Genomic DNA, 21,882 nt, shown 5'->3' on the forward strand with positions numbered 1-21,882 from the left:
CTATACATTTTTCGCAAATTTTAATGAGAGTAGTATAATACCGGTATTTTGCATTCAACTGCTAGCCCTAAAGTTTCACGGTAGCAAAACGGTTCATCATCATCATCCCAGCCTATATACGTCCCACTGCTGGGCACAGGCCTCCTCTAAGAACAAGAGGGCTTGGGCCGTAGTTCCCACGCGGGCCCAGTGCGGATTGGGAACTTCACACGCACCATGGGAATATTTGGGAAGCATATTGAGAAAGCATTTGGGAAAAAAAACTAATGGAAATATTGCTACTAGGAAATAACCAACCCATGGAACCCCATAAATCTCTTAAGTTACGCGGTGGGGATGGGGACGAACCCACAACATCGCAGTGCACGCATACCTGAGCCGGCCGCTATACGTTCAGTTGACGAGTAGCCACTCGATAGTGCGAGTCGAGCAGACCCGAACGCATTGAAGGAATGCAAAACGATCGCTGTTTAAAAGTAGCCGGCTAACCTATACAATCATATCACTATAGTTTTCGATCCGCATGTGTTCAGCTGACAAGTACGCCAGCATATGGAAATAACATTATCCTGTGACATTGAAAATTGCTGCTATTAAAAACTAATCATGGTGTAAACTGTAACATAGTGTAACCAGGCGTGTGGGTGATTTTAATGCCATGTGTTTATCTAGTGGCCAGTAATGTTATTTATGTGTGTACGTACTTCCTCAAATATAAGTGCCCATTAAAAGTGAAGCCACCCGAGGGACTCGAGCTCATTATAAATATGTTATAAATTGTAACACACACCGTGTCGCCGCAGTCTGCTTGCATGTTTTATCTGACAATCAACTTATTGTAATTTATTTACATGACAAAAAATAGAGTAATAGGATAAGCGCTGAACAGGTAATACCCATATTAATTATTTTTAAATTCAGTCATCTCCAGCCTACTTACGTCCTACTGCTGGACGTAGGCCTCCTCTTAGAATGGAAGGGCTTTTACTGTAAAACGCACTCCGAACATTAAACTACTTCGCAAGCGCGCGCAGGTTTCCTCATGATTCGTGATGTTTTCCTTTACCGAAAAGCTCGTGATAATTTTCAATTTTATTTTCGTATATAAAAAAAAACTCAGAAGAGCGTGAACCATAAATTATATTACGATCGAAAAAACGGCCCCCAGCTGGGCTACTACGAAACTCGAAGTTCTTCCTCTGACACTTGTCTTATTCTATTTAATACGACCGCGAGAGGGACGGTACGATACGAACTTCGAGTTTCGAGTTTCGTAGTAGCCCTGCTGCTATCATCATCGCATATCTACAGTTTTGAAATTACGGTGTAAAATTATTACTATGTTCGTTGTTGCAGCTAAAAGATGTCTTTTAACGAGGACGGCATAGAAAAAATTATAGGAAGATTTGGAAAGTACCAGGTTTGGATCCTCATTCTAGTGACAATAGGACGATACCCTGCTGAGTTTCAGCTTGTGAATGTGTTGTTCCTCGTCCCTGGGGTCGACTATGTGTGTAAAGACGATGACGCGCTTAACATGACCAACCACTGCCCGTGTCAGCTGCCGGAGTACGACCAAAGCACCATAGTCAGCTCGGTGACCACCGAGTGGAACCTTATATGCAGCAGAAGCTGGATGGCAAGTTTGGCGCAATCCGTCATTCAGGTGGGCTTGATAGCAGGAAGTCTTGTGTTCGGGCACATCTCAGATCGGTGAGTTTAATTAATGTTTATTATTATTTTTTTAAGAAATTTGGAATCAATTAGATAGATATAGATTTTTAACAACCTAATCGTTTAGTTAACCAACCTAAATATATAGGTAGTTAGGTGTTTTGTTGAATCAATTTTGCTACCAACAAATATGGCATGGCAATGTGTTTATATTATATCGACTTTCTCTTTGTCTAGCTACTACGAGTACATAAGTTCCTAACTTGTGTACGTTTAAAAATAAGAATAATTATGAAATTCTAAGAACCAAGGAATCAAACATTCGATAAAAAATACTGGTTACGCATAAAAAATCTTGTCAAAAATCGGTAGAAAAAGGTGATTCAACAAATCTTTTCTTGGCATTTTAGTACACAAACCATTTAATTTCTACATCTGAATCAATATTGGTACCATCAGCCAAATAACAATTATTAAACAAGTTCCTATCAAACGAATGTGTCGTCAAAGTCGAACTTTCAAGTTGACAGACACGTCTATTGGCATTATTGTTTTATGACATGCAAACGATTATCAACTTTGGGGTGGTAGACCACATATTTGGCTGATGGTACCTACGTAACTAGGTATTTATTTAGAAACGTTTTTGCCCTCGAATGGCATACAACGGTATCTCTACATTAATTGCGAGTAGATTAAGTACTTGGCTTTTGAGATAATAGTAGGTAATATATAATAATTAAATTCCTAGTTTAAAAATCTATTAACAATTTGAACGTAATATGTTTTTTAGATATGGACGTAAAATCGCTGTTGTGCTGTCGCTGTTTCTTGAAGCAGTCTTTGTCACAATTTCAGCGTTTGTGACTGAATATTGGATGTTCCTGGTCATTCGCTTCCTAATCGGCACTGCGCTCGGCGGAACGATGCTTTGCTGTTTCGTCCTCCTGGTCGAACTGAGCGGGAGAACAATGAGGCCCTATATCATGGGGCTGTGTGAGATCCCCTATGTCTCTGGCTATCTCTTGCTGCCAATCATAGCGTATTTTATCCGGGATTGGAGGCCTCTGCAACTGGTGACGGGGGTACCTTGGCTTCTTACCTTCTTCTACTACTGGATGCTACCAGAGTCTCCGCGGTGGTTAATAACAGTTGGAAGAAAAAAGGAAGCTATTGAGCTTCTTACATTCATCGCAAAAAAGTAAGTTTCGAATCGACTTTGTTAAAATAACTAACTATGTTATGCGAGTGTGTGTGTGTTGTTTTAAACTAAACTCATTTTTGATTTCAGAAACAAACGTTCGACAGAGAATATCGAAACAATAGTGAATGACGTCGAAAAAGAATCCTTAAGTACAAATAAGAACAAACACGGCACTTACATGGATTTGTTTAAAACGCCAAAAATAAGACAGTACACAATAATATCAGCACTCGTTTGGATGTGCTGTTCCCACACATTTTTCGGAATAAACCAGTACATAGGTCGCCTGCAGGGTAATTTGTACTTAAATGTGATCGTTTCCGCAGCTAGTCATGCCCCGGGTGTGGTGATAGTTGTAGTAGCAACTTTATACTTGAAGAGAAAGGTGACCGTAATTGCAAGTTTTGCTATAGCCGGTACGTCTTTTATAGTGTTCATATTAATCCCCAACCACTTGCAGTGGGTGACTTTAATGTTCGCTATTATAGGGCAAATGGGTGTTTACACGGCTTTTATGCAAATATACATGTATTCATCTGAAATGTTTCCAACTGTGGTACGGAATTCGGCCTTGGGTTTCTCGTCGGTGTTTGCGAGAGTCGGCGGATTCGTCGCGCCCTATGTCGTCAACATTGGAATTGAATGGGCCTCAATTTTAATATTTAGTGCAGGCGCGTTCAGTGCAGCGATTTTGTGTTGTTTTTTCCCAGAAACTAAGGGGGTAGTTTTGTCGAATGCGATCGATCAGATAGAAGACAAAAGAAAAATGTTATCGGGGAAAGATACCGTGGTCTCAAAAAAATAGTACAAGTATTTTTTCCTTAGGAACATGTAAACTACCTATGAAATATATCTAATATAAAAATATAAGTATTATGAACTAAGACTATGATAAATTTACAATTTAACGCTCTAGATTTATGTTTTATACCAATCGTGGCAGCAGCAACGTTTTATACCAAGCGTAGCAGAGACACGTCCATTGTCAAGTTTCATTCTTAAAAGCAATAAAATTGTTACCACTACACCGCTACCCAGAAAGATAGGTAGGTAAGTTTGTGCGTCTGAATCATTATGAAACAACAATTTGTAAAACTCAAAACGTAATCTAGTTTGATGATGATCGATGGAGAGAAATTAAAAATTGGACAATACTGATGATGTTTAATTTATTTACAATTAAGATTTTCAATTAAGTGATATCTAATCAGTAGCTAAAGGTAAAATAGTTTTGTATGTATTTACAAACTTTTGGCAAGCAATGAGAATTCACGAAGTACCTACACGTAACAAGTTTTGCTAATTTTACCTAAAATTATAGTTCTACAGTTTAAAATACTCTGAAAGCTTATACTGTATGTTTTGGAATCCCCCAAAATACCTAGTAACAAAAACAAGAAACAGGCTATGGTAGAGGACCCAAAATCGGAATAGAACATTAGTGAGGAGCCCATAAGTGAAGATCGAGTCCACTCCTAGCCAAAACATGAACCCGATGACCGCTATTTGAAGGGACCGGGGTGTTCGCTCCGGATGCGCCCTCTTTGTTCCAGAGTCAACAAATTGTCCTGAGAACAAAACACGAGTGAAAAAAATTAGAAGCAAAATCCTGCCTGTGGATTTTGCCCGTTTGCACAGTTGCGCTAACGTGGGTATATAATATAATACAACAAGACCCAGGTTTTTAACCGAATGGCTAATTAAATCTTTTCAAATCATTCATTAACCTCATGTAAAGGTACATTAAACTGCTCTTATTATTGTAAGTTTTAATAAATACAATAATTATTTATTATTTCCGAATTTTACTTTTAGCTTCACATGTTTCAGTGTACATAAATACTTAAAAATGTCGCATTTCCATTATAAAATGTGATAAAATTTTGCCAAGTAATTAATACACCATGATTAAATGAATTTATTTTAAGATATGAATTGTCTGTCATTCAGTAAGGAGAAATAATCTTATGGCTGTAAAGATATAAATATTATCTTAATAAACGTAGCCACACATTTCACAGACTTGAGCTTCTTAATCCTTGAAATTGTAATTGTCTGTAATTACCTACTGTGTGGGATAAAATTTCCTACCGTTCTCGTGAAATTTCCGTAGACTACTCTCTTTTTCTCGCCAGCGGTCGTTCAGCCAGGACTTCAGCAAGTCGTCCTCATGCGGGAGATCTTCGATGGGATAACTAAATAAAAAAAGAGTTCTTTATCTTTAATTTTCCCGCATCAGATTTTTATAACTGCCAAACAATTTTTGTGCATGATGACCTATACCTATAAAAACTATCGTCCCGTGAGTGAACTCTATTTCTAACCAACACGCATACCTACCTGCTACCGATTACCAAAGTCGCTGGACGACACAATCAATATGCTATCCCACTCTTAGAAGCAAAATGTACCTATTCCGTTTTGAAGCATCATCTCTGCAATAGGCAACCTATCTTTGAGCACGTAACGTCAAACATTTTGCTATTAATTGAAACATCATTGTAGATGTAACGCCGAATTTCTGTCGCATTATTTCCGCGCTTATGGTGTCTTATCAGCCGAATACATCGGAAGTTAAACAGGCGCAAAACTTCGGCCGTGTATTTTCTGGATAATGTGCTCAGTCATGCATTTAAGAGTACTTCTGTGAACAATACCGTTTGCAATAGAAGTAAATATGTCTCGGTATGGTCCCGCGCAGGAGATCGGCTTCGGTCTGCGCGGGCGCGTCGTAGGCGAGCGTCGCGTCGTACACGGAGGCGAGCCGGGGGCGCAGCCGCGAGCACAGCGCTGCGAACCCCGTCGTGCGAGGGTGGAGCACGTACTCATACAGCTGTGACAACCAGGTTTAACAGGATCCATCCTCAATTTCAAATTTTGTCAATACAATTACATTTATTCTAGGAGTTAGTGGTATTTATTATAGCTTCAGTGCAGGCGTAGAACCGTATGTATCAACTGGATTCCTCCAGGATTGCGTCTTGTTTACGTGCATGTCATGGCAAATATGGGAAAGGTTGTGTATTGCGAGGTATTCCTGACTTATAGTCGTGATTGAACCGTTTAACTTTTGTAACTTATTCAAATACTAGATGAAAACCCGGCTTCGCTCGGGTAAAATGTAGACCATAATAATATGTTTGAAAAAAAATTTTTGCCAGTGTAAAGACTGTCGTACTTATAGAAAAATCTGACGTATATTCCCAGCCTTAATATTATCACAAACGGACTTTCACAGCTATCCTACGAATCGGTATTTCACTAGTAGATATTTCTCCTAAATCTTTTTTGCCCATATAACTATGATGTCTCTGTCTCATAATCAAAGAAATTAGACCTTAAGGGCCCCATATACGGTACGATTCGTCTGTACGATCGATCTGATGAAAATCGACGAATCGTACCGTGTGTGGGGCCCTTAAGAGGTCACAATTGAGAACGAAATGCAAACCTGTGACACGTGATGACGTGACACTAACTTCACTTTGATGTGATGTCTTTGACATGTTTACTTCGCAACGCCATTATATACTTAGTAATTTATTCAAGTTCATATTGAAAATACTCGATAATCCGAATTTTCCGCCTACAAGTTGTCGACTCGGATTGACTAATTTTTTACGCTCTTCAATTTGATGTGCATTTCGTTCGAGTCTACCGTACCCCTTGACGAAATTATTAATATAGATGTCTCACAAGAGCTTAAGTAATATTACAAACCAGTAAATTATGCGCCGTGGCAAAAATCTCGCTGCGGCGTTTGTTGTCCTCACTGAGATCCGTCCCCTCCGGGAACAGAACCACGCGAGGTTGGCAGCCGAGCCTCTTGTGGTAGTCCACGAACTGCGCCAAGCTGAGCTGGTCCTCGCGCCAGTTCCTCTTCACGTACAGGAAGAAGTTCAGCTGCATTATCCAACCTAAACCCACAAATCAGAAACGTAATAAAATACATAAAGTTTGACTAGACTAGAAACAACAGACGAAATAGATATGCGATAGTTTGATATATAGGTGCTTAATTAATTTCCGGAGAACGAACCGATTATGAACAATGCCATTATATATGTTTTGTCCAATATTCTTTTAAAAATTTATATAATTTAATGTATACCCAATTAACCACTTCTTAGGGTCAACTTGTCAACGAGTTTTTTTACAGTTTTTTTTTACACCTTTCACCCCCATGTCTGATTTTCTCTCAATGAAATGTGCTCGCGTCTCGGTATGTATTTAATGACGAGCCCTTAGTAATTTTAGGTACTTTATGTGTATCTCTAGATGTAAAAATGCGTGTAGAGCCACGCGCATTGTCGGGTTCCGTACTAATATGCGACAAAAATTCAATATTTTGCAAATGGATCCTTAAATCAAAATATGGTCATAGCAAACTACCTATCCAACTTTTTAAATGACCTATCTAATAATATACCCCACAACGGGTTTAGACGAGAAAAAATAGTCGTTTGCATTGTACGTGTGGGGGAGGTAACCTAAAATTTTAGTTTGCCTCTTAGTCTCTACTATATATATATATATATATATATATATATATATATATATACTTATGCCAAAAAAAGGCTTTTCTAGCACCTCTAAGCTAAGCCGTGAACGGAGGGATGGACGGACATGGTGAAACTGTAAACGTTCCTTGTAACACACTTACAGCAACCGTAGAATATTAGAAGTACTCACTATTAGATATTATATATCGTGTAATCCATGACATTAAGAGAGTTTTAAAAAACTTCATCCCTTTTATAGAAACAAGTACCTGAGTATATGTGTTTATGATTAATAATGATTATTGCTTTATGGCAGCAGCAAGAGCTACAGAGTTACCGCTTGCAATACTTATGTACAGTCACCAGCACCAATATCTAACACAACCAGCGTGCATAAATATCTGATACGGCTCTAGATCTAGGGACGGAAGGACGTGTCAGATATTTTTGCACGCTCCGCTGTGGCAGATATTAATTTAATGCTGGTGACTGTACGTACGTACCTACCCATTGCAAATGCTTCAGAATATTACAAGTTGAACAATAGATTGTGCAACTGCGATAACTTTTCTTAAAAAAAGTCAGTAAATGTGTCTCTGTACGCACAACCACCATACTTATATCTTTGTTTCTAACTAAAATAACGAATTAATGTTCGTCGGTTCGCAGCTTTACTCAGCTCACTACGAGTACGAGCAGTTGAAACTCATTATCTTACTAGTTTAACAGCAATTTATAAACGCTTAAACAAGCATAACCGTTCACCAGCAAGTAATAAAGTTTCTGCTCAGAGCAAAAGACATAAATTCAACATTAAGGTCAGTAAATTAGCATCGCATGTCTCGTTGTAAACCACTATATGGTCTTTATCCGTTGCACTTAGCTGATTACTTAAATAATAATTCCTTAACATTCTGAATTTGCCTTTAGGTTCCCTATAGGCACTTTAATTTTGACTATGCGTGTCACTGGCTGCAATCTCCTTATGGGCTAGTTATTTTTTAACGCAAAAAGAGGGTGTTATAAGTTTGACACCAATGTCTGTCTGTCTGTCTGTGGCATCGTAGTTAGTATTACGTGAAAACGACTTTTTGTGGCAGTTCTTAGCAGTGTTTGACAAAAATCGATTCAGCCGTTTTTGAGTCATTGAACATTTTTCAACTTTTCTAAGTTGATTAAGTTATTTCGTCGGGTGGTAAGAACTACAAACAAACTTTGACATTTCACAAAATTAGTGGAATATTAACGTTACGATGCTCTGCATAACTTTGATTATCCCTTTTGACTATAGGTGGTAATATTCATTCTTTTTCTTGTGGTAGCGTCCATCGAAATCGTCCTGAATATACTCCGTGACGTTTTAAGGAAGAACTGTCTAATTTAAGACTTTAACATAGGTATAATCACCTTTAGTTTATACCAAATATGAGTAGAGTAGGATTCCAAATAAGAGTACTATGAATATAAGCTTACCCATTCCAGGAATCGCTTTCAACTCGTCTTTCAACACAAATTTGAGCTTAGAGCTTCCTCCAATATCCAAAAAGTGGCTCTCCTTTAGTTCTCTTCCAGGTTTTTCTTTACACGTACACTCGGTAGCACTTTGAGTAGCATGATAGAGCGCGATCCACACATAATTCCAATCCACGCGTGTACGATGATTTATAACAATGATAGTACTTTCATTTGGATTTACATAGTCCCCGAAGTGATGTAATTGAGCGTTACTACACCATTGAAACAGTGCCTGCAACTCACCACAAAAACTTAACACCGATAATTAAATAAACACAATTAACCACATTTGCATTATCTTACCACTGGATACAATTCCCACAAAGCGAATAACGCATCAACAATCTTTCTGTACAATTTATGATTTAGGAACATGATGTACATGGCGGGACAGTATAAAGTATAGAATCCTGAAATCACATACAAAGTTTTTTATCTTTTGTTTTTTTTCAAGATTTACTTTATTTTCATTTCTCACCGGCCAGTATGGTGTAGTACCAAGCTGCGCAGAGCAGCAACCCCGTTGCCGCTGCCATAGCGGCGTGATCGTACGTACTACGGCTGTCGACTGCCGGGAAGCCCCACCGGACACCGAGGCATTAGAACCCTTACGTGACCCACTAAACCTTATTAGGCCAACACCTCTTAAAACTTTATTAAATTGTTACACAGTATTACCATCCCTTTGTAGGTAGGAAAACCTCTAAGTTTGATTTTGAAGGTAAGTTGTTTTAAGATTGTAAGGAATACGATACTAGTAAATACGCGATACTAGTAGGTAAGCGTTTTCGCTCTTCCTTCATCTACCACACAGCAAAGCCCTGCCTGCGACCCTGAACACTACAATTTGGCCGCTTTCAAGTCTAGGGTGAATGAGCATTTACTAGGCAAGCGTACTCCATCGTAGGCCTCATCCTCGCTTTCCATCATGCGTGATTGTGGCCAAACGCACGCCTATATTGTATAAAAAAAAATATATAAGTAAACCCTACTAAGTTCCCTTAAGTATCTGTTATTTTTTTAATTTGTGTCAACCGATTATCCTATCAATTGTGAACCGATTTTCAAAATTCATTTTTAGTGTTTCGTACCCAAAGGGTGCCAACGGAACCCTATTACTGAGACTCCACTGTCTGTCTGTCTGTCTGTCCGTCTGTCACAGGGCTCTATCTCATGAGCCGTAATAGCTAGGCACTTGAAATTTTCACAGATTATGTATTACACTGGCCGCTACAACAACAAATACTAAAAATAAAATAAAGTTTAAAATTAAAGGGGGTCGTCATACAAGAAACGTGTTTCATTCAGCGGTTTTTGGTTGCTAGGCTGCCAAGATGATGGCCGTCAGTTGCTAGGGGCAATGCGAGTGACTCTATGTTGCTTTTAATGTTGAACTACTTATAAATTTGCGATTTTATAATTTTACACTAAAAACAGTCCGTTATAATTCATACTAAGTAACACTATTTATTTACAAGGTCAACATTTAAAAATTAGGTTAAAATTTATTCACTAATTCATAATAACTACGCGCCGTTCGGCCGAATTTTTTTTCTGCCGTGGGCGCCGGCCGCGGCGGCGCATGGCAAGAGTCTAAAGCGCTATTCAGCCTCCGACAGGGCAGCAGCCAAAGAGGATGAGAATTTAAAATTGTTCTTTATTCAAAATACTTGCACCTAGTGCTTACATTTTGGTGATAATAATATGTTTTTATTAACTTATAATGTAATGTAACTAGTTATGTTTGTTCGGGTGGAATATTTCAATTGCGGGTGGTAGGACCTTGTGCAAGGTCCGCCCGGATCGCTACCACCATCTTGCTCGCTAATCCTGCCGTGAAGCAGCAGTGCTTGCACTGTTGTGTTTTGGCGTGGAAAGCAAGACAGCCGGTGAAATTACTGGCACTTGAGGTATCCCATCTTAGGCCTCTAGGCTAGCAACGCATATGCAATCCCCCTGGTGTTGTAGGTGTCTATTGGGCGGTGGTGATCTCTTACCATCAGGAGACCCACTTGCTCGTTTGCCATCCAATCGAATAAAAAAAAACTTAAATTTGAAGAAATTTGAAGTGGATATCTTCAACCGTTTGAGCTGAAATTTTGCATGCATGTATAAATCCGATGAAAATGCAATACTATTATGACGTAGAGCTGATCTGATGATGAAGTTAGATGTTGGCCATAGGAACTCTGTAATAAAACGACACGACCGCATCGATTGTGGTCTCATCGTCTTGACGACTACCTACTTTGGTAACCAGGGGCAAAATGTACCGCCAACAAAAAGCTTGTATTAGATTTTTTTACAAAAAATGATTACTGAACTATTTTTTTATAAAACATTGTACGGAGCTGCGGAACCCTTCACGCGCGAGTCACTCGCACTCGCACTTGACCGATTTTTAAATATAATGTATATATCTTCTGATGAGAAGCAAGGCTAGATTATGAATTATTCGGGTTATCGCCAGCAGCTAGGTTTCACTACCGTACCTACTTCGCGCAGGCGTCAGTCATTTCATCCTCGCCACCTTGATGAATGGCAATCTAGCCCCGTCCTCCCGCTTTAAGCGAAACTTCTTTCCACGCATGTCTAAAATTTGGAACCAGCGTCCTGCCTGGGACAGTGTTTCCGGAGCGATACAGCTTAGGGATCTTTAAAAACGAGCCTACGCACCTGTGATACCCTTTTGTTGGCAGGTGTCCATGGGCGGCGGTGATTGCTTCCCATCAGGTGACCCGCATACTCGTTTACCCCTTATTATATATATAAAAAAAGGAAAAAAACAGAACTACTCAAGATAACCACGGTAACAAAATATTACTCGGGGTGCGATTTGATTAAATCAATAGTTTGTTAAGGAATTTATGCTCGTCACAATGCATAGATTATGTGAAGTGAAACTATACTCCGTTTAATTTAAGGTTTGAATTAACGGTAAACTTAAAACACACGTTTCTCGGTATTTCGAACACAAGTGAACTAAAAATACCTACTTGTAAATTTATTACCGGTATTTATACTGTTTTTATAATAGAAGTTAACACAATTTTAAATAGTTTCGTGGTTTCATTTAAAAACGTGTGCAAATTTTACCGTTAAGTTTCAAATGTGAAAATAAATGGAGTAAGTATAGTGGTAATTGTGGTAAAGCAACTCCTCGTCAATTACAACAATTAACATCCCTGCAGCCGGAAAAGCAATATTTTCTAAAGAGTTAGCTATGATCAGTTGACATTAACCTATTGGAACTTAAATTAGTTTAGTTAAACAGGATTTTACTTATATAACTATGTACAATAAAATTAAGGATTAACACAATAATTATGAAACCAACACTTTTCAGAATAAACTCTATTGTTTTTCATTTAGTGCCTATTTTACGTGAGCTTTGGCCTATAGCCTCTCCTTCTTCTAAAGTTGTCATTAGTCTTATATCTTTAGTTTCTGGTAGCATAAGGCAAAGCACTGCAGATATCAAAGGTAACACACCAAATAAGACGGGAGCGCACCACTGCCCGTGAGGTTTCAGAGCAACGACGAATGGTGCAATCATAGATCCAACCCGGGCCATCATCGATGAAAAACCCAGAGCAGCGTTGCGCACCACGGTCGGAAACATTTCAGTACAGTATAAGTAAATTATAATAAAGACTAAAAAGTTTAACAGCATTCCTAAGCAAGCAAACACCATACCGAGTATTCCATCAGGGATAAAGGCAATAATCAGTAAACAAACACCACATGTGGCATTACATATCGCCACAGCTTTTTTCCGCTTCATAAACGTCAACATTGGTATTGCAACAAGACAAGCACAGAAGCAGACGGCACCACTAGCAAACACGTTTAAGAAGATGTCTCCTGTCAGGTAGCTGACGTACTGAGCCATTCCAAAAAAACTAAAACTACACGCAAACCAAGTAAATGACATCACCACAATGTTTCTTCGCAAATTAGATGTCCGGAACAAGTCGGCAACCGAACCTTTTGGTATTGAACTAACATGATAATTTATATGATACTGCTCTACTGCCTGTCTAATAGTATCTGTAGGCATTTTGTTTCTGAAAAAAAATAAGTTGGAGAAATTTGATGTTTCTTTTAATGATGTTACTAACATGACACGAGTACAGTCACCAGCATTAATATCTGCCACAGCGGAGCGTGCAAAAATATCTGGAACGTCCTTCCGGCCCTAGAAATAGAGTCGTATCAGATATTTATGCACGCTTGGTGTGTCAGATATTGGTGCTGGTGACTGTACTACATAGTAATTGACTCACATAATCGCCACTTTTGTCAAAATAGTCACGACTTCGTTTACTTTATTCATAGCGAGTAGCCATCTTGGTGATTCTGGTAGAAGGCAAATGTATATTAAAACAATAACATTGGCTACCGAAATTGCGAATTGAAATTGCACGTAATCTCTATAAAAATATGCAAATAGTGGCAAAGACATGTGTCCCATTGCAAATGGCACGTGGAAAATAGCTGAGAACATGGATCTTTTGTCAGTTCCAATAAATTCCATGAGCAAAACGAATGTAACCACCATAATTCCTCCAGTGGCAGCGCCGGTAATCATCCTGACAAAAGTGAAACTCCAGTACCCAGTCATAAAAGCCGCAATTATGCCTGTACATAGCTCTAACATGACAGCAACAATTACCGCTGGTCTTCGGCCATACCTAGAAACACAATTTTGTCGATAATAATTGTATTCTTGAAAATGAATGTTTTCTTTAATATAAATGGCTTATAATTTACAATATGTATGTACCAACCTATCTGAGGCTATTCCAAACATTAAGCTTCCCGCCATAACGCCCGACTGGAATAGCGTCTGAAAAAAACTTTGTAGCCACGATTTATCACAAATCAGATGAAATTCCGTCGCAATAGTCCTCTTGAAGACTGACGTGTCGAAAGTGGGGTCATCACAGCATGTGGTGTTATTTGGACAAGTATAACTGACGGGTGGCACCAAGTATATTACGGCCATTAACTGGTAAGCTACACCGATATTACCTATAAAGACTAAAAAATATAACTGCCATTGATATTTTTTACAGCTTCCAATTATAGGAGTTATAAATCCCAACATTATATTATTTGTTGTTGTTGTTGTTGTTAATTTAAAAAAATATGGCTCTGTCCATTTGAGGACAATTTTGCCAGTGTCTAGTAGTTTTGCCGTTGTACGGTAAAAAAATCTAGAAAACGAATATGAGAGGTAATGGTGGATGAACGATGACAGCGCGAAAAACTATCATTATATTATTTATTTATTATCTTATCACATTTATGAATATGACAACTACTTAAATGACTTTTATGACAATACAGAAACTGAAGTCAAAATAAAAGTCAGATTGTGGAAGAAAGGATTTTATTCACGGGTAACGAATACAGTGCCACAGACTTGTCTTGAACGGTGGTCAATACAGAAACTAATATCACAATCACATAAAGCTAATTTTTGAAATCACATCCATGAAATCGAAGATACAATACAATAACTCTTTATTGATACAGTAAACACATACATAGAGATTTTCTAGGTAAGCAATACTTATCGCTTCAGAGATCTCTTCCAGGCAACCTTTACAATGGACAGAAATAAGGAATACATTAGCAGGTGGTGCAATTTACAGTAGATTATAGCTGTATCAAGAATACATTAACACATACAATACACATAATCTAAACAGATAGATAGGTATAGATACATCACATAAATAAGCTTATCATTTATACGCAAGATGACAGGTAGTGCTCCTAAGCATAGACCTAAAGATAGGAGGACTTGCACGCCTCAAGTCTATCGTAGGGATTCCACAACCCAGTGTAAGAATAAACATAGAATACCCACCCACGTAATGTGTATATAATTAAATAAGTATGTAATTAAATAAGTTTCTTATTTATGCTCCTTCTATTTGCCTGGTGCCGAATTGATTGCGATTGTTTACCCGTAAAAAAAATATACGTCAACTTGTTATTTAGAGATCAATAATCATTGTGATATCATGGTTATGTAAGTATTTACGTAATTTCTATAGGTTCATTTCTATTTCTTGTTCTTTGCCGGTCTGTACCTAAAGCTTCTCCTTCTTCCAAAGTAGTAAGAAGTTCACAATCTTTTGTTTCTGGTAACAGTAAACATAGCGCGGCGGCAATCAGAGGAAACACTCCAAATGCCACGGGAGCGCACCACACGCCATAGGATCCGAGATCAACAACGAACGGTGCAATCATCGACCCGACACGTGCCATCATTGACGATATACCCAAGGCCGCATTGCGCACCACAGTCGGAAACATCTCAGTACAATACAAATAAACGATAACGAAAACTATAAAACTAAAGAGCACTCCGATGCAAGCAAACACCACGGCTGCGATCCCTTGAGGAAAGCAAGCAATTACCAACAAACAAATACCGCAAGCGGCATTACTCAAAACTACTGACATTTTGCGATTCATATACCTCATTACTGGTATTGCAATAAGACAAGCGCAAAAACAAACAAAGCCGCTAGCAACGACGTTTACAAAGATGTTCCCCGTCAGATGTGTGATGTACTGTGCCATGCCGTAAAAACAGTAGCTGCAGGTAAACCATGCGAATGACATGACCAGTATATTTTTTCGAATATTTGGTGTACGGAACAGATCTGCGACAGTTCCTTTTTTTAGCGTAGAACTTTGGCGTTCCATCTGATCCATTTCAATTTTATGCCGAATGTCATCCACGGGCATGTTATTACTGCAACAAAATGTATTGATAAAAGTCATTTTTGCACAGTCAGCAGCAAATACATCTATAGCAATAAAATTATACAAGAGTTTAAAAACATATAAGCCATTATACAGTCTTAACAACAAAGTGGCGAGCATTGGATTAATTCCAGGGTAGGAGCTCCTTTTGATCTCTTCACGCACGATGTAGAGAAAGATATGACTAGCCTATGACAATATTCTCATTATGATTGTAAAATCTAAATATGCTTACATTTTTGCAACACGTTGCAATATCTCGATGGCTTCTTCTGTTTTATTCATAGCAAGTAACCATCTGGGTGATTCTGGTAGAATACAAATGTAGAGTAAAAGGATAACGTTCACTATAGAGATGGCCAGTTGGAAATACATGTAATCCCTGAAGTAATATCCGAAACCTGCCAAAATAATGTGCCCAAGCGTGAATGGGACCTGATATAAAGCTGATATTATGTATCTCTTTTCACTCCCAACGTATTCCATGATGATTACGAATCCAACAACCATTACTCCTCCGACGGAGAAGCCAACAATCATTCTGACGATGGTAAAGCTCCAATAATCAGGGAGAAATGACGCAATTACTCCCATAAATACTTCTAGTACAACAGCCACAATCATAGACACTTTTCGGCCGTATCTGTGTTAAATAAAAAATAATTTCTTCGTTAGGAAATTCATTTAGATTAATCACAATTATTGATTTACTACGAATAATAATTTCTCTAGAAGTAAATCAGCCGAAAATATGACTCCACCAAAAAAAAACTGCGGTCAGCGCTTATAAACACATGACAGCCAGCGCGACTAACCGTGTACAGTCGAGGACATAAATATCTACAACAATACAATACAATACAACACAAATAGAAAAGTGTTTAAGTATGACCGTCTTAATCGCTTTTTGTTATTCTTGATCCTGATCACCAAAAAAAAATAAAAAATCATCGTGTATATATTTATGCCCTTGACTGTACCTACGCAAGCTTTGCCATGAAAGAGCGATTTTCGTTGTGATTGCTGTAAGTTCGTTTGCGTAGATGGAACAATATGTAAAGCGATAAGTTATTGTAGGATTATAATTCGTACATGATTTATCACTAACCTGTCAGACGCCATCCCAAACAACAAGCTTCCCGTTAAAACACCAAACTGAAAAAGAGTTTGAGTGAAGTCTTTTAGCCAGGATTTGTCGCAGATCAGATGCCACTCCGTGATAACGGTCCTCTTGAAGACTGTCGTGTTATACACGGGGTTATCGCAGCACAGGTCTTTGTGGCCCGGGCACTCATACAATACCGGTGGAGCCAAAAATATTATTGCCATTTGATGAAATGCAACGCCGAATTTAGTTATAAACAATATAAAACATATCCACCACTGATACTTTCTAAAACTGCCTATGATTTGGTTGATTAAAACCATGCCTAATAAAAGACTGATTGTAAATTTTAGATAAAATCTTAATTAATTTCAACGACTTAATCAAGTGGGCCATGAAACGGTTAAAAATATTGACAACACCAAGCAACCTATTTCAGTCGTTTTCTCACATAAATAACTCCAACTAACAATCACACAAGTGCTAAAAATCTGTGTAGGTACTGCTACAAAGTTGCCGCTCGAATTAATATTACCTACTGCTGTAATTGTACACAACATACTACTAATGTAATAACCTCCGGAAATGTCGAAAAAAATGAACCGACTACAAAAACAACTTGAAAATATTTTTCTATAGGTGAGGTAGACGACTATAGGTCCACTCCTGCTGGCTCGTGCTGAGGCACCGACTTTAGAGTGGTAGAAAATTATTTTCATGCTTTTTTGTAGTCTGTTCAATTTTTTGTAATAATTTTCTTTTCACGCTTTTTTGTGTAAATAATCTAAGATAAGTACAATATTTAGTTCAATGTCAACTGCTTATCACCTTTTACGAAAGATTGCATTTTCCAATTCTGAGACGTTCATTATTGAGGAGTCCTGGTGCTTCACTACCCGTTCCATTGCACTATATGCATTACGTATGACTATCATATATTGCTTCGCAACTGTGTTGCTGTAATTGAAATTCAACCCGAAAAGTACTTGTTATTGAGTAGTATAGCTTCGTTGGTCAAATGTAGTCTTCATTATCATTTTCAAGAGCAAATGCACGACACGAGTTGACTGCAAACTTAAGTAATTTTAAATTCACGCATGTCTCGCTGTGACATCATATCTGTGACTTTCAGATTATTGAAAGTAAAAAAACCGGCCAAGAGCGCGTCGGGCACGCCCGAAATAGGGTTCCGTAGCCATTACGAAAAAATTAAGTCATATTTTTCTAAGGATTTCGTATTTTATACGGAATCTTCCAAGTTTAGGTATATTTTATACCTTATGTAGGCTGCTATTTACTCTTAAACTACTAATAATCCTCGAGCAAACTTAGCCGTTATAGTTTTCCTTTAAAGTTTGATATATTTACTACCATCCTGAATTTTTGCAAATTTTTCCACCCACTGGTTTAGATTTTAGAGGGGGGGGACGCTCGATTTTAATGAAAATTTGCACTTTAAAGCTGAATATTTCGCAAACAAATTACTGCATTGAAAAATTATCTTTGCAAACCCCGAATGGTTTTAAAAGACCTATCAAACGATACCCCACACTATAGGGTTGGATGAGAAAAAAAAATCACCCCCACTTTACGTCTATGGGACCCCATAATGTTTTTTTATATTTTTTATTGTACCATTTTGTCGGCATAGTTTACACATATATATGCGTGCAAAATTACAGCTTTCTAGCATTGATAGTCCCTGAGCAAAGCCGCGGACGGACAGACAGACAGACAGACGACAGACATGGCGAAACTATAAGCGTTCCGTTTTTGCCATTTTGGCTCCGGAACCCTAAAAACGGAAGACTTGTGGGGCGTCTCAGTTAAGGTTCTACATTCCATTTTAGATGTCGTTGCTCCAACTTTAGCTTTTATTTTTAATAGCTGTATAGATAAAGGCGTATTTCCGGATTTGATGAAATATAGTAAAGTAGTTCCTATTTTTAAATCAGGTGATAAAGATAATCCCTCTGATTATCGTCCGGTGTCCATCCTATCAGCGTTTAGCAAAATATTCGAAAAATAATGCTGCCGCAAATGATCTCGCATTTTAATACCCATAAAATCATGCATCCACAGCAGTTCGGATTCACAAAAGGCAGGTCTACTACAGACGCGGGTCATCGGAACGGTATCGGAGGGATCTGTGGTCGAAATGGGAGTGCCTCAAGGATCCATTCTTGCCCCATTCCTGTATCTTATTTATTTAAATGACCTAACTATATGGTAAGCCAAAAGTCGGGTATAGTTATGTTTGCTAACGACACGTCTTTACTGTTCAAGGTGAGTAGAAAAGATACCGACTTCATTGGTCCCAATGAAACCCTGTCCGTGATATCCGCATAGTTTGCTGCCAATAATTTGTTACTAAATCCTAAGAAAACTAAACGTATTAAATTCTCGTTGATAAATTAATCTAACTCGAATTCAGTTTCTTATATAAAGTTAAATGGTCAAACTATTGAATTTGTAAAATCAACAGTATTTTTAGGAATAACGCTCGATTCTAAACTACAGTGGGGACCTCACGTCACAGCAATCGCGGGTAGATTGAGCTCTGCTGCTTTTGCAGTTTGGAAAATACGGCAGCTAACCGATGTGGCGACGGCACGGTTGGTGTATTTTGCTTAGTTTAATATAATAGCATTATTTCGTACGGCCTTATTTTATGGCGATTTGCTGCAGTCATTGAGTCAATTTTTATCTTACAAAAGAGAGCAATTAGAGCAATTTATAATTTGAAGACGCGTGGATCTTTTTTTAAGGAAACAGGTATCCTAACCCTGCCGTCGCTTTATGTTTTTCAAATAATCATGTATGTAAGGAAGAACATATGTGATTTTCCCACTAACGTCGATAAGCCAAATGCTACTAGAAACATAGGGAAGCTTAAAGTTCCATCTTACAGACTGACTAAAACCAGAGAGTCGTTTCTGGGAAATTGCATACGTTTGATACGTTTTTATAATAAAATTCCAAAAAATATTACAAATGAAACGAATACAAATTCAGATCTATTGTCAAGAAGACATTAATATCTAAGGCGTATTATAAAGTTAATGATTATATCATGGACAGGAATATTTGGAAATAATTCCGATCCGCATTAGTGATCCCTTCAAATAGCGAACCTACTGTGTTAAAAATAAAGTTGTGTTAAATACTTGCGATGAATACTTGTGTATAGATAGATAACATTTAATAATATTGTAAATCTGTTTAAAAAAGTATACCTCGTTGAGTTTCTTGCTGGATTCTTCTCAACAGAGGTTTTCCGAACCGGTGGTAGTTTTTTTTGACATTCATAAGTGCTTGTTATAGCCTTTTTGAATAAAGATACTTTGAGTTTGACTTTGAGTTACTACAAATATATCCAAATTACCCTAGGTGTCCCTACAATATTTGAAGATTTCCCTCGATTTCCTTAGGATCCAATCATCAGATCCTGATTTGGTGCTTATGGGACCTAATTGAAGGCAAAAAAAAAACAAATCGGTTCATAACGGAGTTCCTAGGTAGTAACAAACATAAGAAAATATTTATAAGTAATATAAAAAATATTTTTAAGTCGGTTAAAAAGTAGCCTATGCGTTATTCCAGATATCGGCATACATACACAAATCCGCGTCCGACCCTTTGGACAATTTGAAGCTGTGTTTAATCACGTGACAGTAATTTTGGTAGGCATGGTTTTCCTTAATCCTGTTGTTGTTTAAGTTTATTCTCTCTTCTCTGACAAGGACAAGGCCGTGGCCAAGCTCTAACTGCAAGCATCTCGAGCGAGTCTGGCTAGCTACTACGAAACTCGAAACTCGAAGTTCGTATCGTACCGTCCCTCTCGCTCGAATCTCGTATTAAATAGTGTCAGAGGGGCCGCGCGACCCGAACTTCGAGTTTCGAGTTCCGTAGTAGCCCTGCTGATTATCCTATCAATAGGGATACTGCAATTTTCTGCCGTCAGAATGCAGCACTAGCACAAATCGTAAACAGTTTTTTGAATATCTTAAATGGCCGTAGAATGCCATAATGTTATTATTATTTCAATTACTTTTTGTAAATATAGCTCTATCGTTACTATCGATATAAATAAATATCATGTTATTTTGTTACTATACTAATAGATAATAATGTATGTCATGATTTCTATAGGTAGGTACTAAAGCGCTCGGTTGTTTAATGCGATAAACGCTCCGTTAAACGCAATGCACGCACATCAATTTGCATCAGATAATTTTCATCACACTTGCTCGTACAGTGTCGTAACATTCAGGCTACCTTGGTTGCAACCCCCCAAATAAAACCCTCGACCTTAATGTGCTTGTCATGAAGCCCGTGGTCGGTAAATGAGTCATTGCGCGTACACATTTTCTTGTCATGAAGCCCAAGGTCGGTAAATGAGTCAGTGCCCGTACTGATGGTGCTGCGCGCGCTCCTGCTGCGGGACCACATGGACCACCACATGCACATGCATCGCGTATTTACTAGTATCGGGAAGCCGTGGTGGCAGAGTGGTTTGACCTATCGCCTCTCAAGCAGAGGGTCGTGGATTCGAACCCCGGCTCGCACCTCTGAGTTTTTCGAAATTCATGTGCGGAATTACATTTGAAATTTACCACGAGCTTTGCGGTGAAGGAAAACATCGTGAGGAAACCTGCACAAACCTGCGAAGCAATTCAATGGTGCGTGTGAAGTTCCCAATCCGCACTGGGCCCGCGTGGGAACTATGGCCCAAGCCCTCTTGTTCTGAGAGGAGGCCTGTGCCCAGCAGTGGGACGTATATAGGCTGGGATGATGATGATGATAAGTGAATAGGTAACCGAATGAAATAAACGCAAAAAAGTAAACCGGAACATCTTATCAATATTTAAGTCGTTGGAGTGATAATGATGATGGTAGAAACTAGAAACATACAAACATACCTATATAGCTATGCCAGCTTAAGAATTTATACACGGCTTAAATAAATACGAGTACTTTTAAGATTTATTTTATATCTAATCATGTTAGCAATAGTAGGGACGGTTTCAAGAATAACGATAAGACGAGGAAGAGACTTGTCGAGCTAAACTCGGTTTAAGACGTGAGTTATCCGT

General features: G+C 38.3%; 4 protein-coding genes across 7 annotated transcripts; 1 reads left to right on the top strand and 3 right to left on the bottom strand.

Moving 5' to 3' along the window:
* The first annotated feature begins 389 nt into the window (after positions 1 to 389).
* LOC141436144 (organic cation transporter protein-like) lies at positions 390 to 4,032 on the top strand. 3 transcript variants are annotated; one of them, XM_074099022.1, is made up of 4 exons: positions 390 to 696; positions 1,357 to 1,713; positions 2,468 to 2,875; positions 2,966 to 4,032. In XM_074099022.1, exons 2-4 carry the CDS (start codon positions 1,364 to 1,366, stop codon positions 3,681 to 3,683), a joined length of 1,476 nt encoding a protein of 491 aa, XP_073955123.1. In that variant the 5' UTR covers positions 390 to 696; positions 1,357 to 1,363; the 3' UTR covers positions 3,684 to 4,032. The 3 variants fall into 3 exon arrangements, with proteins under 3 accessions (XP_073955123.1, XP_073955124.1, XP_073955122.1); XM_074099023.1 differs by having other exon boundaries at positions 390 to 640; XM_074099021.1 differs by having other exon boundaries at positions 391 to 889.
* On the bottom strand, positions 4,028 to 9,823 carry LOC141436147 (lysocardiolipin acyltransferase 1-like). Of its 2 annotated transcripts, none has more exons than XM_074099027.1 (7): positions 9,374 to 9,823; positions 9,199 to 9,305; positions 8,854 to 9,127; positions 6,599 to 6,795; positions 5,536 to 5,711; positions 4,970 to 5,073; positions 4,028 to 4,446 (listed from the first exon to the last, which is right to left on the bottom strand). In XM_074099027.1, the coding sequence occupies exons 1-7, from the start codon at positions 9,429 to 9,431 to the stop codon at positions 4,202 to 4,204; spliced, it is 1,161 nt and encodes a 386-aa protein (XP_073955128.1). In that variant the 5' UTR covers positions 9,432 to 9,823; the 3' UTR covers positions 4,028 to 4,201. The 2 variants fall into 2 exon arrangements, with proteins under 2 accessions (XP_073955128.1, XP_073955129.1); XM_074099028.1 differs by having other exon boundaries at positions 9,199 to 9,331; positions 9,374 to 9,457.
* Positions 9,824 to 12,202: 2,379 nt separating this feature from the next.
* LOC141436146 (organic cation transporter protein-like) lies at positions 12,203 to 13,927 on the bottom strand. Its single transcript, XM_074099025.1, has 3 exons — positions 13,686 to 13,927; positions 13,182 to 13,589; positions 12,203 to 12,962 (listed from the first exon to the last, which is right to left on the bottom strand). The coding sequence occupies exons 1-3, from the start codon at positions 13,901 to 13,903 to the stop codon at positions 12,260 to 12,262; spliced, it is 1,329 nt and encodes a 442-aa protein (XP_073955126.1). The 5' UTR covers positions 13,904 to 13,927; the 3' UTR covers positions 12,203 to 12,259.
* An 848-nt stretch (positions 13,928 to 14,775) lies between these two features.
* LOC141436145 (organic cation transporter protein-like) lies at positions 14,776 to 17,838 on the bottom strand. Its single transcript, XM_074099024.1, has 3 exons — positions 16,790 to 17,838; positions 15,917 to 16,324; positions 14,776 to 15,670 (listed from the first exon to the last, which is right to left on the bottom strand). Exons 1-3 carry the CDS (start codon positions 17,107 to 17,109, stop codon positions 14,947 to 14,949), a joined length of 1,452 nt encoding a protein of 483 aa, XP_073955125.1. The 5' UTR covers positions 17,110 to 17,838; the 3' UTR covers positions 14,776 to 14,946.
* Positions 17,839 to 21,882: the final 4,044 nt, after the last annotated feature.

Source organism: Choristoneura fumiferana, chromosome 16 (assembly GCF_025370935.1).
Source record: "Choristoneura fumiferana chromosome 16, NRCan_CFum_1, whole genome shotgun sequence".
In the NCBI taxonomy this organism is placed as follows: domain Eukaryota; kingdom Metazoa; phylum Arthropoda; class Insecta; order Lepidoptera; family Tortricidae; genus Choristoneura; species Choristoneura fumiferana.